Genomic DNA, 18,496 nt, shown 5'->3' with positions numbered 1-18,496 from the left:
GGATATTTGTCCCGCCTGCACTATCCATATACTCTGGCAGAGCACTATTGAGGGATGACAGGTATTACTGGTATTTTTTTTATAGGTGACAATGGCATGATAACCCCGTCTGTGCTATCGGTATACACTAATGGGGTACCAATGAGCGGTGATAGGTAAGGATGAAAAGGCAGGTCAGTTAGCCCATTGTGACAAATTCAATGATAAATTGGTCACGATGGCTCCCAGGGGGAACCGCGTGGAGGTCGACTTGATAGGGTATATTGATAGCAATGGGGAGTAATCTCGCCATTATTAACAATCCTTTCCCCCCGTATCACTGGTATCAGATAAAAGCAGGTCTTTTAGGCATACCATCTTAGCTTATCCGAAAAGACTTTACTAGCAATATTGTTAAATCCCATTACTTGCATGGGCATAACAGAGTATACTGTTTCGCCCATGATACCCCCCATGCGTTATCATTCCTGAGGACTCAGGTGTTATTCCTCTGTACCCTGTAAATTCACTACCATATACCACCCTTCAAACCGAAACACAACCATGCAAATACAACTACTTCACGGTAGAAATACAAATGGGACAGAGGTACCCAAGCAAAGAACTTTTGTACAAAGTCTCCCTTTGGTAAAATCCCTCTCTTGTATAGTAGTAAATATTGTGCTATTGATTATATTTTCTTTTCTTTTTTTTATGACAAATAGTCCTATGAAAGGTTATCTTTAATATTATTTATATAACAAAATTAGAGTTTCCTAAACTATCCGCTAGGGGCGCCGTCGAGTTTGCAATATAAATTATAGACATAAATACTAACGTAAACCTTGTGTATATACAGCTCATATTAACTCTGTTTTATTTTCATATAATGATATTATCTGTTACTATGTTATAATTATTATTTATATTATGTTATGTTAAATGCCATCTGACGATAAATAATATAACAATTGATTTTTATGAATACCCATTGCTTTGTAGAGTTCTTAATGTTACAAACTGCGCTACATAGATGGCGTTAAATAAAATATATGCTATTGTAGTACATGTGTAATTATCAAACGAGAATTTCGTTATTATAAAATAATGAAATTTTGAATAGATGTCTTTTAATTTGATAACATTTACTTCCGTGTTTAATGGATAAAAATGGAATATTAACTTCGCCTGCGCTACTATTATACTGGGATGATAAGGATGTAACAGGTCTGTTGACTCATCGTGACAAATGATCAATGATTAACTACGATAGTTTCCGGAAAGAATCATGCGGAGGACGACCCATAAGGTTGCTTTGCTAGTAACAGGGCTGTTATACCCCATTTCTATCAATCCTTTTCCCCCTTACTTCTATGTTTGATTTATTGGGTTCTCTTTTGTTTTAAAGAGGTATAAATTTTAAATTACGAAAATTGTACTAAAGTGAGTCTTTATCAGCTGCCACTCGTAGCAAAAGGGGACCTAGGATCTCCTTCAGGTCGTCCTCCCATCTTCGCACTTTATGACCTCGGTTCCTGAAGCTCTTTACTAATATTATAAATGTAAAGGTGAGTTTGTTTGTTACCTCATATCGTCTTAATCGCTATAAAATTTATCCCATTCAGAGAACATATCCCGGTCGGGAGAAGGGATTGATAGTAGTGGAGAGATTAGTCCCCATTGCTAATATATATAGGGGATAGGGTTATCAGGTCGACCTCCACGCGCTTTCCCCTGGAAACTATCGTGACTAATTTATCGTTGAATTCGACACGGTGGGATAACTGACCTGCTTTTTCATCCTCACCAATCATCCCTCACTGGTGCCCTACCAGCATATACCAATAGCGTATGCGGGGCAGCATTCCATTTTCACCTATTATAAAAAATCCCGGCCACGTGGACGAAGTGACGAAGTAAAAGCCAATACTTAATAACTGCATAAATTAGATGCCGGACTCAGTGCATAAAATGGCTTATTTAAAATAATTTATACAAAGCTCATATTTTTAAATACATTGTTGCGTTATTCTCAAATGAGTTCAAAGGCTTTTGTCTATTAGAATAAATAAATAAACAAGACGAGAGAGCGCGTGCCGATATTAGTAGCGAGAAAGAATATATACAGAGATGATAATACCACCTAAAAAATAATAAAATAAAATAATTTAGAACTAGATATATCACAAATACAAAGCGACATCTAGTCCAAACCTAAGCAAAGCAAACAACCGGTATACATTTTATTTAAATATTGTTTAAAAAAATCATCATCATCGTCCACTGCTGAGCAATTTGCCTTCGTCAAAAGGAAGGTTTAACAACAGTTACTACGCTTGGCAGGCGGATTGGCAACAGAAATTAGTCTTTGTTGATGTTGTAGGAGGGACGCTGCTGCCCATTCCTCGACCATTACCGTAAAACGGGGTTACTTTGGCACCGGGGGTAACTTTGGCACATGAGTCATTTACTTTGTTCTTTTTATTTTTTTTATTCCCGAATTTTCAGGTTCCTTTCCTTGTTACAGGTCTAAACTGTCAGAATTTATTTTTAATTTTTTCTGTATTATTGCAAGTTGTTGTAAAGGTTTATTATTTTTGAATTTTTTTATACAACTTATGGCAAACAATCTGACGGACCACCCGATGGAAAGTGGTAACCTAAATATAATAAATTGATCGGAAGCTCGATTAAATTCTATTATTTCTTTATATAGAGATATGATACATGTAACAACGTAAAATATATATTTCTACTCATTATATACACTTATATACTATTATATATATACACACATACAGTCGATTGCTTGGGTACCTCTGTCCCATTCGTGTTTCTACCGTGAAACAGTTGTGTTTGCATGGCTGTGTTTCGGTTTGAAGGGATTTGGCAATATTGAAGGATGGGATATGGCGTGAATTTACAGGGTACAGAAGAATAACACCTGAGTCCTCGGGAATGGCAACGCATGGGAGGTATCATAGGCGAAACAGTATACTCTGTTATGTCCATGGTACTGCTCATGTTTATAAGCAACGGTTACCACTTTCCGTCAGGTGGGTCTTCAGCTTATTTGCCATTCTAAGTCATATAAAAAAAAACATAAATACATGGTCATGGGATGGACATTACGCTAATACCATTTTATGTTATCTATTAAAAACAGACCTACGGAATTAAGAGAAAGTGGTAATAGCCGCTCTATAGATGCGATTCACGGTCGAGATGATTAAAGCTATGAGTCCGCTGTACACGGCGCTGTGTTCGGCTGATGTACCGAACAGCTCACTGCGAACGGAGACTCCGCACTGATCGCACCAGACAAGTGTTGTATAGTGCTAGTGAAAATGCAGCTGTGTGTTGCCCTCTGTTGTGTGCTCGTAACGGTGAGTTTTACTTTTTTTAGCCGACTTCGAAAAGCAGGTTCGCAATTTGACTTTGTTGTTTTATAAATTAAAAAGTACAATGATATCTAATTTGAATTTAAAATCGAAAAATGTGTTCGATACTATAGCCTTTGCCAGCGACTTCGATTTCGATTTTGTAAGTTGTCAATAAAAGACGGCGAGATAATAAAAGATAGACGTCTATCTGTTATTATTTCATAAATGAAATAAAATTATACAAGCCTTATGGAAAAAACTTAGCGATTTAGTATAATAAACTTAGGGTCTTAGATTATGTAAATAGAGCATCGAGTCTCAAAAACGGGTCAACTTTTAAAAACTGATGAAAAAGGAATCAGCTAATAACTGATAAAAAACCAATCATTTAGCTGACCTTTTTTTTTATCATTGTTCTGTACATTTACGCATATAGTGTATCTTGACGTATCTATATTTAATAAATAAAATGAGTTTATACACATTAAAAAGATGCAAAAATTATAAAACAACATAAATATATAAGTTATAAAGGTAACATTCATAACTATTTATCATGCAAAATATTATGAAAAAAAAATTTACCCGCTTTTCTCGAAACAATTGTATGGAGATACTTTATCTATATCTAAACTAAACTTAGACATTATTGCACTAAATTGAAAAATTTAATTAAAAAAATATTACTCTTGATAATGATGAGAATACCCATGACATAAATTTTTCATAAATACTTCCTAAATTACAGATTTTTTTTAATGAATGATAATGGAATGGTAACCCCACCCGCGCTATCGGTATACATAGGTGGGGCACCAGTGAAGGATGATAGATGTGGATGAAGCAGGTCAGAGGGCCTACCATGAAATGTTTTCCGAAATTTCGGAGCCGAACGAAACACAAATTTGATGTTAAAATTACACAATACTTACCGTTTAAAAACATTAAAAATATTTAAATATTATTCCTTTGGACTTTTATGGTAGGATTTATAACGAACGAAATGTTAAGCTCCATTTACTGGGCCAATTTAGGTATGAACGAAAACACAAGATTGAGTCCGAAACTTCGGAATTTCATTTCATGGTAGGCCCCCAGTTAGCCCATCGTGACCAATTCAACAAAAATTGTTCACAATGGTTTCCAGGGGGAACCAAGTGGAGGTTGACCTAATAAGGCATATTGATAGCAATGGGGCTGTTAAACTCCATTGCTAACAATCCCTTTCCCCCCAAATTACAGATATTGTTTGGATATAATATTAATATATGTATTAAATTAAATTATCATTATTCTAAGTTCCAGTATAAAATGAATTTATCATAAAACTACATTTACCAGATTTATTTACCAGAGGGAGACTTTGTACAAAAGTCGTTTGCTTGGATACCTATGTACTATTCATGTTTCAACCGTCAAGCCGTTGTTTGCATGGCTGTGTTTCGGTTTGAAGGGTGGGATATGGCGTGAATTTACTGGGTACAGAGGAATAACACCTGAGTCCTCAGGAATGGCAACGCATGGGGGTATCATGGGTGAAACAGTATACTCTGTTATGTGCATGGTACTGCTCATGTCTATAGGCGACGGTTACCACTTTCCATCAGGTGGGCCGTCAGCTTGTTTGCCATTCTAAGCTGTATAAAAAAAATAAAATACTTTTCGGATATTTGGAATAACTTTCACGGAACTGTCAATAACTGCGTCGATCCGTAGTCATTAGTCTGTAGTTAGAAACAGATTCGAACTCTGTACCTTCGTTAACAGTGAATGCGTTTTCAAACAACATAAAAAAAAAAACTTATAACATTTTATAGTTAAAAGTATCGTAAATACACATTTTATAAAGGTCCCCGATGATCCCGAAACTAGTCGAGCTTTCTCAACCCAATTATATGTTTTATGTGTTTTGACACCCCCCCATACGTTGCCATTTCTGAGGACTCGACTGTTATTCCTCTGTACCCTGTAAAATTTTGCGGACCCTGGTGACTGTTTTACGGAACCCCTAGGAATTGCTGATTTAGACCATCGTGACGATTTCACCAGAAATTAATCACGTTAGTCATCAGGGAGAGATCGCGTGGAAGTCGACCAATTAGGGTATATTGCTTAGAATGGAGCAAAACTTCATTATTGGCAACCCTCTTTCTTATAGGATTAAGGTGTTTTTTTTATGGGTAACCCCGTTAGGGCTGGCGGAGCACCAGTGAAGGGTGATAGATGAGAATGAAAACAGGCCAGTTAGCCCATCATGATGAATTCATCAGGAATTAACCATGATAGTTTCCAGAGAGAACCGCGAGTAGGTCGACCTGGTTAGGTATATTGCTAGCAATGGGATTCTCAGTCTCCATTACTAACAATCCCTTTCCCCCCAGGATTAAGGTGTTACACCTCTGTAATCTATAATGTCTCTATCATATCCCATCGTTAAAGATCGAAACCATAAAATTATTTTCTTTTACCAAAAGACAGTCATGCAAGCAGAATTAAAGCAAAAATACGAATGGAATGAACGCACCCATTCATACGATATTAACTAAACTAATTTCCATGTAATAAAATTTATTATATTATTCAAATTAATTGCATAATTATCATATTTATGTGTTAAATCGCTTTTTTTCATTAATTAAAAAACCTATAAATCAGAAACATTACCCATTAAATTTTTAAACACTGAACGTACTGTTACGTTATTTTAGAAATTTTCTTTCTTTAAACAAAAAAATAACCAGTTATTCCTGTTGATATTATAAATCAGTGGTCATCGCGTGAGAGTATGTGATAATGTTGTATAGAGACGAATGCATTTCGTTGCAATTACATAGAATTAGCGTGATTGAGTAAAAAATTAATGGATACGCCTCTTTAGTACGAAAGCTGAGAATGACGTGATGTCAGTTTTAGCAAAAATATTTTTATTTACACATACAGAACAGAAGCGCGTTTTTTTGTTTTTTTGTAACAAATAATAACATTGACCTGTAATACAGGTATTCTTATACCTATCTCAGGCACCAGTCTCTCACAATTTAATTTATAATTTGATTACTTTAATATAAGCATGTCTCATTGTATCTCACTGTGATGAATTGTGAAGAGAAAATAAATCTATTTATTTATTTATATTATTTATTTAACTTTATAAAAACGTTACTACGAATCATGCACCGCCATTTACTCTCTCTGTTGAGCGTAACGGTTGACTGGTAGAGAATGCCATCAGGCATTAAGTGCGGCCTATAGACATATTTTAATGTGTATAAAGTATAAATAAATAAATGTAATATTTAGTAGACACGTTAGATTAAACAAATTTTATTTATTTATTTATTTAATATTTTATTGTACACACCAGTTATATATAAAAATATGACTCAAATGTACAAAGGCGAGTTAACTCTACAAGAGGTCTCTTCCAGCAACCCCCAAAGTGGAAAGGAGCATGAATGTCAGCGGGCAGAGCGGTGTACAATATTGTGACAATTTAGAATTTTAATTTAGAATGGTTAATTGTGTATCTTACAAGTAAGTTATTTATTTATAATTTATAAAAGACGAGAATTAATATTTAAGCTGACGAATGATAATTCGTTAAAGCCAAACTACGGTTGTCAACCCGCTTGCCAAGCGTGACAACTACTGGCAAACCCCCCAAAGTGGAGTCCTATGTTCAGTAATAGATAGTTAACGGCTATATCATCATCATCATGATTCTTTACCTGGTTTATCTTGACGTTGCAATTAACATGTCTGGCAATGTCTAGTGCATTTAGAAGTATACCAACGGCAAGGATGGACACGATGCTGAATCTCTTTCCACTGCATATAGTGATTGGAAAAGAAACAAGGAAGTAATTTTTTACAACACAGGGAGTAAACAAGCACGCGGCTCACCTGATGGTAAGTGACTACCGCCGTCCATGGTCACCCACAACACCAACGGCATTGCAGGTGTGCTGCCGGCCTTTTATAAAGTAATAGGCACTTTTCTTGAAGGTTATGATGTCGTATCGGTTCGGAAATACTGCTGGTGCTTTATAAGTTGCAGAAAGCAGAGTTATAGACTGTGTATGGTCACACAATATAACTGAATCGAGAACCTCCTTTGGAAAGCCTCCTTTTAGAAAGAATTTATTTAAAAATCATCCGATGACGTCTCATACAAAAATAACGTATAAAATAAGTACCTCTTCTTTTGGAAATTTCTTATAGATAGATGGAGGAGTCTAGGTCAATTTTTCCATGTCACTAGTGAATTGTTAATCCCCGTGTGAGAATTTCACTCGTGGAAAATGCAACTTGACACCGAGAGGCCTGCGGTCAGATGTAGGTCTGTGTGTTTATTGTAGTGTAATATTTATGTACCGTACTAATTGCTTATGAGGTTACGATGATTAAGGCCTGCGCAGACAACAGGTAGTTTGCCTGTAAAAAAACCTTTCAATTATAAGAGATTTTATTATGAACAAAAAATTTAAATGTAATTATTCCATTTAATTATTTTTTGTCTTTAGTTCATTAATCCTACCCATTGGTTTTAACCTTGACTGTGGATATCATTCAATAAAAACCTTTTACTCTACCACTTCTAGGATACAGTTTATAATATTAAGAGAGTGGGGGGAAAGGGATTGTTTGTAATGGAGACTGAGAATCCCATTGCTAGCAATATACCCAACAGGGTCGACCTCCTCGCGGTTCCCCCTGGAAACTATCATGGTTAATTCCTGATGAATTCATCATGATGGGCTAACTGGCCTGTTTTCATACTCATCTATCACCCTTCACTGGTGCTCCGCCAGCGTATCCCGTTAGCGCAGGCGGGGTTACCATACCATTTTCAGCCATAAAAAAATAATATGAAGAGAGTATTAGCTTACATCATTACCACACTGACTACATGGCTTGGTATAAAGTTTTATTTCAGATATTTTTTCTATAACATCGAAGTTGTTAATTTGTAACGCCTCTTTCGTTATCCTGGGAAAGAAATTGAGTTATTTCCTACTTGTTTTGTATTTTTACTTCATCACTACATAGATATAAAATTCTGCTATTGATATATCGTAAAGACTTATCCCTTCAAACCGAAACACAGCCATGCAAACACAACTGCTTCAAGGTTGAAACACGAATGGGACAGAGATACCCAAGCAATCGACTTTTGTACAAAGTTTCCCTCTGGTTTGGAAGTTTATGAAACTACGTGATAGATTTATAGCAATTTCTGTCATTCAAAAAATTTTGATTACATTAATCTGAGTAACTATTAAAAATCTTTATTAAAAGACACCTTTTTGATCATCGCTCCATCTAGTATAGGAACATCCTTTGTGTTTGTCGTCATTTGCTAACCTCCCTTTCCCGAGGGAAGGGATTGTTAATAGTGTAAACTACCAGTCCTATTGCTAGCAGTAGATGTCAGGTCACCAGGTGACCAGGTCATGTCGACCTCTACGTTGTCTCCTCTGGAAACTATCGTGCTAAATTCCAGGTGTATTCGGTACGATGGGCTAACTAACCTGCCTTTTCATTCTCGCCCTTTTCATTTCTTTCCTGGCAGCGTATACCTTTAGCGCAGGTGAAGTTACCATTTCATTACCATTAAAAAAACCCTCTCTTTCCCATCAGTGCCGTCTCTTTGAACCATAAGCTACAACTCTGTCTTTCAATCTGCTCGCATGTCGGTCACTTTTGTTTTTTTATCTTATTATCCTCGTTTCAAATTTTTACACGCAGTAAGACTCCAAGCATAGCCAGAACTTGGTGAGTAACTTAGAGATTCTACATAAGCTTACAAAAATATGATCCTATACTTTTTAATTAATAATTATAGAATGGTAACCCCGCCTGCGCTATCGATGTACGCTGGCCAGTTAGAGATGATAGGTGAGGATGAATGCACGTTAAATTGGCCTATCGTAACGAATACATAAGAAATAAACCACGGCGGTTTCCAGGGAGGCTGTGTGGAGGTCTATCTGACTATAGCTTGTACCTACTTGTACCTGTATACTGCTAGAATTGGGACCGCTACTTTCTATTACTAACAGTCCCTTCTCCACTAGATCAAATTTCGATTAACAGCTCCCACTATGGTGCTAATAGCAAATATTTCTTGAACTTTCAAAAAAAGCAATACTTCTATGGCATATGCGACAGGTAAATTACGTAAGGAGGTTTCAGGATCGAAAGCTTCCCCCATAAGGGTGATTTTTCTAGTAGTTATCACGCTTGGCAGACGGGATGACAACCGCAGTTAGGGTTTTAGTGCTGTTTTAAATAGAACGCTGTTTTTCGCTCCAAAATTAAGTTCCCTTAGTCGCTTCTTACGACACCCACGGGAAAGGAACGGATGGCCCATTCTACGCCGGGACCACACGACAATACCTCTGATGCCTCATAACACAACGTAATGTAGTTTTAGGATTGGTGTTATTTTGAAGCACTTACTATTATGCGCAATAAAGAGTTTATTATTATTATTATGAAGCCTGGTTAAACCCACGATATTAATCACGTATTACGGCACGATTATACACAAAACAGGGCCGGATTCGATATCATCGAGCCACCACTTTCGATTCGTGAAAACCGATACTCAGCAATTTACCGGTAATTGATTAAGTGGCCTGTTATTATCGTACTGTTTGTTAATGATCAACGTCATCGGTTGTTACGGTTGAATCGGTAATCGAGAGATCGTTGGCTTGTATTTATTTTGGTTTACTTTTACTTAATCGATTGAAAAGTTACATCGAACGAATAAATAGTAATATCGTCATAATGTCAGTTAACTATCCACTGCTGAGCATAGGCCTCATTTGTAAGGGGGGTTTTGTAGTTGCCACGCTTAGCAGGCGGTGTGGCAACAGCAGTTCGGCTTTCAGTAATGTTTTAAGGAAGACGCTGCTGCCTATTCTTCGGCAGTTAAATAATATATTTTGAACCAAATAGTTTTTTTTTAATGGGTGATAATGGAATGGTTACCCCACCCGCGCTATCGGTATACACCAGCGGGGCACCAGTGAAGGATGATAAGTGAGGATGAAGCAGGTCAGTTAGCCCATCGTGACGAATTCAACAAGTTGGTTTCCAGGGGGAACCACGTGGAGGTCGACCTAATAGGGCCATATTGCTAGCAATGCGGCTGTGAAACTCCATTGCTAACAATCCCTTTCCTCCCTGAACCAAATAAGTAAATTCGATTAAATGGCTTGACTTTGAAATAATTTGTTTATTGAGACCTATTCTAAGCTTAGAACAGCCTGTAGTAAAACTATTAACGAATTAGAACACAATAGAATACGATGCAGCACACGGCCATTTCGCTTTCTACAAGACGTAAGAACACGTATGTCTGTGCGATAAATGATCGCGGAGTGACCATGTCAAGTTAGCACCATTGTAGTTTTCTTTGTAGTACAATTTTATGGCGGAAAAATTGATTTTTATCACCCATTAACTATATACTACACGCGGCTTTGTTTACACGACTAAGATAATAATTATAGTAATATAGGTTATATACGTCATCTTCCACGCACAACCATTCTTTGGAATCAACTTCCAGCAGCAGTATTTTCGAACCGATACGACAACATAACCGTCAAGAAAAGAGTATATTCCTTTTTAAAAGGCCGGCAGCACATCTGCAATGCCGCTGGTGTTGTGGGTGATCATGGGCGGCGGTAGTCACTTACCATCAGGTGAGTCGCATGCTCGTTTGTCCCCTGTTTTGTATAAAAAAAAAAATCTATAACCTAGATTAATATAGCGTATCTCAATGAAATGAAGTGTGCTTTGAAGGGACTTCCTTCTTTTATAATCCACCGATGGGATCGCTATCACAAGCGAATCCGTGAGACGTCGGATGTTGTCGTCTTATGGACTCATTTACGATGTCGATCGATGGATTCGCTTGCCACTTGTCAGAGGTCATGGTTCTGATCACGAAATATTGATTAAAGAAACTAACATTAGTATTTAGACTATTCTATATATATATATATATATATATATATATATATATATATATATATATATATATATATATATATATATATATATATATATATATATATATATATATATATATATATATATATATATGTATTGTAATTTTCGTAGTGACCTCTGATTTTTTTAATAATCTGTGTTACTCGCTACTCTACTGTTTATGTAGCATCCTATAGATGCAAGAACTTTTAAATTTTGTTAAATAATTTTTTAATTTATTCACTACAAACATACAATAAATAAAACATTTTCTCTTTATAATATAAGCGTACTAGTAGATTGTATGTACCGAATATGGTTTTACATATATTATTTGTGATATAATACAAGTTAAAGACTCTTTCATTAATCGCATTATATAATTATATTAAGTAATACAATTATTGTAACTGTACAAGTAACATGGCGTCGGTTCACCTGATATAATACGACAAAGCTTTTAATCCGTATTATATGTCACAATCCAACACTAAACACAAGCCGGGCAGCGAAAGTACGTAAGTGACAAATCACTTTTACGATCTCATTACGGTACTAGAAAAGCGACAGCGTAATGCCATACGTATGGAAAATATCACGTAATTATGACACGATAAAACTCGGTTACAATAACGGACTTACGCCTAATAATGGAAAACGACACCATATCAAAACAATCATCATCATCATCATATCAAATATACCAGAGGGAGACTTTGTACAAAAGTCGTTTGCTTGGGCACCTCTGTCCCATTCGTGTTTCAGTTTTAAAGCAGTTGTGTTTGCATGGCTGTGTTTCGGTTTGAAGGGTGGGATATGGCGTGAATTTACAGGGTACAGAATAATAACACCTGAGTCCTCAGGAATGGCAACGCATGGGGGGTATCATGAGCGAAACAGTATACTCTCTTATGTCCATGGTACTGCTTATGTCTATAGGCGACGGTTACCACTTTCCATCAGGTGGGCCGTCAGCTTGTTTGCCATTCTAAGTTGTATAAAAAAAAATTATCAGCCTTTAATTGTCCATTGCTGAACACAAGCCTCTTCCTAGCGGGGGTTTTCCAGCAGTTGCCACGCTTGGCAGACGGATTGGCAATCGCAGTTAGGCTTTGGAAATGTTTTAAGAAGGACTCTGCTGCCCATCCCCCGCCCTCCCTTAGTCGCCTCTTACGACACCCACGGGAAAGGAAAGTGGTGGTATATTCTATACAAAAACAATGTATGTGCCAAACTTTATAGATATACTATATCATTATATACATACACATATACATATACATATACACATATACATACACATACACATACATATATACACATACATACACACACATATACATATATATATACATACGTTAAATACAACATATAAATATCAAATACAAGAGAACACAATAATGACAGTCTTCTAATCATTTTCTATATTTAAACTAAATTGGAAAGATAGAATGATTTTAATATTTTTTTTAAGGAACTGCTATACAAGACTGCCATTAGGGTAAGCAGAAACAACCTCTTTCGCTTCCTCCACATTCATTAATCTTTTCATACACGCTAGCCGGTTACGGGTACTTTTAATTTGGCCCTTCTTCAGCACGTCGCCCATTTTCTTTTTCCTATTGAAATTAATATTTGACTTTAATAAATATTTGTTTTTATGTTTTAAAATATAAAAAGTGACAAGTTTTCCATTTGTTAAATGTTCAATTCCATATTTTATATTTTACTATATCGATTATCTCACGTAAAACAACTGTGAACACCATGCTCTCACGTTAAACTTCCATGATGACATTTATTGCTGGCTTATTGTCGCGGTTAGAGGTTATTGTACTTATGGTTTCCTATGTGGAATTTATTGCCATTTATACAATGTAAGAATTACTTACGATTCGACATTTACAATCATTCTTATTGGAAAAACACGTTAAGTACAATTTAAGCATTATTACTAGAGGGAGACTGTACAAAAAATCGTTTGTTTAGGCACCTCTATCCCTTTCGCGTTTCTATCATGAAGTAGTTGTGTTTGCATGGCTGTGTTTCGGTTTGAAGGGTGAGATATAGCGATGAATTCACAGGGTACAGAGGAATAACACCTGAGTCCTCAGGATGGCAACACATGGGGGGTATCATAGACGAAACAGTATACTCTTTTATGTTCATGGTACTGCTCATGTCTATAGGCGACGGTTACCACTTTCCATCAGGTGGGTCGTCAGCTTGTTTGCCATTCTAAGTTGCAAGACGAAAAATAAACATAAAAAACATCAATTATGGTAACACTCGTGGACGACTCTTAGACGAGCTGACCAGGGGAACCTAATACTAGAGGGATAGACAGCAGTGTCCCTATTAAACATCTCTAGAAGCCTAACTACGGTTGCTAACCCGGCTGCCAAGCGTGGCAACTTACTGGCAAAATCCAATAGAAGGAGGCCTATGTTCAGCAGTGGACAATTAACGGCTGAAGAAAACAATGTTAACACTAATATAGGCGACTGTATTGACTTGTCACGTATGAAACAGAAAGTAATACAGTTTTAATATTCTCCAAGCAAATGTAAAGCGACCCCGGGGTATTACAATTTGCATACAAAGAGGGGAAACTTAGTGATCATTTGGATATTACACAAACTAATTGTCCACTTGAATGGTGAGTTTTTTTTGATGGGTGAAAATGGTATGGTAACCCCGTCTGCGCTAACGGGATACGCTGGCGGAGCACCAGTGAAGGGTGATAGATGAGGATGGAACAGGCCAGCTAGCTCATCATGATGAATTCATCAGGAATTAACCATGATAGTTTCCAGGGGGAACCGCGAGGAGGTTGACCTGGTTGGGTATATTGCTAGCAATGGGATTCTCAGTCTCCATTACTAAAAATTTTTTTCCCCCCGAATGGTGACAGCTTTTTCGGATAACACTTGGATGTTAGTTAGAATTGAATGTGTTAACACAAGATCGAATTCAGTCTAAAATTTTGAATTTTCGAGATCATGTTTATGATTAAAATTAGATAGATAGATACTCTTTATTGTTTCCTCCAAAAGATTACAATAGTAAACTCATTATAAATATAAACAATTACAAGAAATAATCACAATGAGAAAATAATGGGCGACTTTATCGCTAAAAGCGATCTCTTCCAGGCATCCTTTGGATGGAGAGGAGTAATTTTAACTAATTTGATTAATTAAATGAATAAAAAAATAAAAATTTAAAAATTATTGTCACTTACTTCGTTCTTCGGAGTGCACGTAAATTCGTAAACGCCATATCAGAGTCGGCCATTATAAGGATTTTTTTTAAATGAAATCAATTTATTTTGCAAAATTTTTTGATATAAGAGGTTAACTTTGCCCGTATACATTCTGCTTCTGTGTGCAAATGTTTAACAATATAAAATAGTTTACATATATATTTAATACATTATAAGATGTGAAGAAACGAGTAATACTAGATATATTTTCCCAAAAAACAAAATTGGACTAGCTTCCACTTTAATGTAACTTATATAAGAACTTATATATTTTGATTAAAAAAGGAATCATCAAATTTTATTCACCAACCACAACGAATGAAAATATAGTGCAACATAAAAAATACACCTGTGAGCCGAGAACCGCTTTCATTTCTAACGGATCCATTTAAAATCGTATAAAGTATCAGAATAATTGCCATAATTGCACTTTTTAAAACACCATTAGATACTAGTTAAGTATTTTATGGTCACAGTAAACGTTAAAACATTTATTTAATTGATGAAAATGGCAATACATCACTCAGCGCAGCCTCCGATGAGGATTTCCTTCAAGTACGTACGACTTGAACATCTCTAAATTGCATTATAATAACTAAAATTTTAAAAATCCATGTTTACTAACAACCGAACAAATGACTTTCTTTATTACAGTCACGCACTCGCGGAGAAAATATACACAGAACGCACTTGTATACGAGTTGATGTAACGCCTTTAATTTTAAAAATTAAATAGATTTCGTCGAATAAAAAATGATAACATATGATTAGCATTTAAGTATAAAATATATTTTTCTTTATTTAGAATACATAAAATCGTAACCACTGCTCTGTCTGATGCTGGTGTGTCCTGGTATCTAAATTATTATATTATTATTATGTATATACGTATATATATATATATATATATATATATATATATATATATAAATATATATACATAATATATATATATAAATTCATGTTCATTACGTTGTACCGTCAATTATATTTTGTTATTCCTGTCTACGGTCTACTGACATATGACGGGATTGTTTAGTCATGGGGAGATTAGTCTCCATTGCTATCAATATACCCTATCAGGTCGACCTCCACGCGATTCTCCCTAGAAACTATCGTGGCAAATTTGTCATTGAATACGTCACAATAGGCTAACTGACCTGACCTTGACTGACCTTTTTATCCTCACCTATCATCTCTCACTGGTACCCCGCCAATGTATACCGATAGCGCAGGCCGGGTTACTATGTCATTTTCACCCATAAAAAAATCCGCCATTTACGCTTTCTGGGTGTATTAAAGTTTAATAAATAAATAATAATATATGAATATAAATTTACATAAAAATTATATAAATAATAGAGTTCCGCCATAAGGAGGGTTCTGCCAGTAGTTGGCACGCTTGGCAGGCCGGTTGGCAACCGCAGTTAGGCTTTGGTGACGTTTGAAGAGGGACGCTACTGCCTATTCTTCGGCGTTAAGTTCCCTTAGTCGTCACATTGCAAAAATTGTATATCACATATATACATATAGTCGTCTCGTAGTATTTTTGATTTGTATTTTTAGTATAAAAGTACAAATAAATGTAATTATAAGAAAAAACGGTAGAAAATTTAGAAAATTTTCTAATGAATACAAATTAATGTGAAAATCAAGTTTATTGGTCGTTTGCATTTATTGAGAGGCGCACACTCACTGCACATTATGCAATGAAAATATATTATGCAGTTAACGTCTGCATATTCATATGTATTTATTGCGCAATACTTTGAACTATAACGAATCTTGACTGTTTATTATTATATCCAAACTCCTATACTTAAAAAAAAAAAATATTTAAAAGGTTTTGGGCTATCAAACAAACTTTCTTCGACTAAAAAAAAATAATATTTCTGATTAAAAATCAAGACAAATTTTCATTATTTTTTATACATATATATATATCAAACATGCCTCCTATTGGGTAGGCAATTAACAGTCAATTATAATAATAAATACAAATAATTTATTACCTATAATATAATGTATATAAAAAGGCAAAATTACATTGTTTGTTTGAATAAACTTAAAAACTATTCAAACGATAATAATTATTTTACCTATAAAAATATAGACATCAGAGAGTACTATAGATATTATGTTTAAACATTCTATCCACTATTCCGCCAAGCCAAATCGATTCTATCCACCCGTGCAAAGTCAGGCCAAATCGCTAGTTATTAATAATACTAATAAAAGTCCTTGTTTATTACAGATAACAGTAACCACCACACGTGTGCGAGGAGAAAGCCAAAATCAAGGACTAATAGATAGAAAATCAGACAAACGAATCAGTAAACGTGAGGCTACGCTGCTAATTGACGATTTCCACGTTCAACCTATATATACCCACAAGCCCAAAGTAATATACCGAAGAGTATCAAGGATCGTGCCGCCAAAACCATCCACCAAATATAGACCTCCGAGACCTAAATATGGTCCGTATAAAGGAAGAAAACCAGGTAAAAAATATAGAAAACAAGTTCCTGCAAAATTTGGGCCATCAAGTTACAAGCCACGATCACCTAAACCGAGGTATACGTCCAAACGACCAAGCACTAAACCCAAGTATAGTGTCCCAAAGAAAGTGCAACACTATACTCCTTATCCGCCTGAACCAACTGGCTTTGGAGAGCCACCTTCAGATTTCGCGAATGACTATCCACCACAGAAACAATCGTACGGGGAACCACCTGTAGATTCTTATGGGGCCCCATTAAAGACGAAGATAATCGAACCATACCCAACTCAACAAATTTATTCTGAAAATCCAACACATGCCAGCCAGTTTGAAAAGCAAAACTTTGCTCCAGATTATCTATCGTGGCAAAGTTTCCAACGCGACAAAAACATAGACAACCAGTACGCTTATTCGCAGAAAAGACCAACATACATCAGACCAGAGGTATTAGAAAGGCCAAATGTAGACGATAATGAAGATCCTGAATTGATAACTTATTCAGATATATACGCTTATAATAACAAATATAAAGATCCCTACTACTTACACAATAAAAAGAAGAAACCACAATTTTTGGCCGACAGTGGAAAAGTGCCAAAAAACCGATGGAAGACACGCAAGTTAAAACCTGATGAAGATGAAGAAATATTGGTTGGTGGTCAATACGCTGAACCACCAGCAAGATATGTCCCTAAATTTCAACCTAGTGCTCCTATGTACAATGATGAGGACGATTTCGCCCCACAACCAGGTTTCAGAGAGTCAGACATTGCTTCATCCGCAACTATATCCCCTTATGTTAATTATAAAAATAGCAACATGGCATTTAGCCCACAAAATTTAAATGATGCATTTAGTATAGTCGAAAAATAAATCATATCTTCTTGTATCGTATCTGAATGTTTTGTAAAATAATAGATTTCAATGTGTACAAAATTATCTCATTGATAAACTTTCTGTATCAATTATTGATTATTTATTTAAGAGAAGAATTAAGACTGTGTCGTGCAATAATGTTATCTTAGGCACCGCCAGGATTATCAAGTGTAAATTTAAATAATAAATTAATAAACCATATTTGTTTTAATTATTAATAAAATCTATATATACTCGTAGATATATAAAAAAGAATGCTGATTCGACTTACTGATCTACATATATACCAACGTACAGCTGAAACCGTTGAATTTAGAAACCTTGAAATTTTGCAGATAGGATTTTTATATAGCGTAGGTGAACAGAAAATTTGAAAATATAACCCCTAAGAAAATAAAACTTCCAAAAACCTATGCGTATACAGTCGGAAGTAAAAGCTACTTTTAAAATAAAACAATATTTATAACATGATCTAATACTATATTA

General features: G+C 35.5%; 1 protein-coding gene across 1 annotated transcript; it reads left to right on the top strand.

Moving 5' to 3' along the window:
* The first annotated feature begins 3,252 nt into the window (after positions 1–3,252).
* LOC113520301 (uncharacterized) lies at positions 3,253–18,211 on the top strand. The gene is made up of 2 exons (XM_026905592.3): positions 3,253–3,365; positions 16,889–18,211. Exons 1-2 carry the CDS (start codon positions 3,327–3,329, stop codon positions 18,005–18,007), a joined length of 1,158 nt encoding a protein of 385 aa, XP_026761393.2. The 5' UTR covers positions 3,253–3,326; the 3' UTR covers positions 18,008–18,211.
* Positions 18,212–18,496: the final 285 nt, after the last annotated feature.

This window comes from Galleria mellonella, unplaced genomic scaffold (assembly GCF_026898425.1).
Source record: "Galleria mellonella isolate WM207_F2 unplaced genomic scaffold, CSIRO_AGI_GalMel_v1 utg40, whole genome shotgun sequence".
Lineage (NCBI taxonomy): Eukaryota > Metazoa > Arthropoda > Insecta > Lepidoptera > Pyralidae > Galleria > Galleria mellonella.
Note: the sequence above shows the minus strand (reverse complement) of the source record. Positions and strands in the feature narration are given on the sequence as shown.

Excerpts from the sequence above, each read along its gene's own strand:
- LOC113520301 (XM_026905592.3), top strand. The coding sequence starts at position 3,327 with ATGCAGCTGTGTGTTGCCCTCTGTTGTGTGCTCGTAACG. Across the intron at positions 3,366-16,888 it reads TCTGTTGTGTGCTCGTAACG|ATAACAGTAACCACCACACG; the intron begins GTGAGTTTTACT and ends TGTTTATTACAG.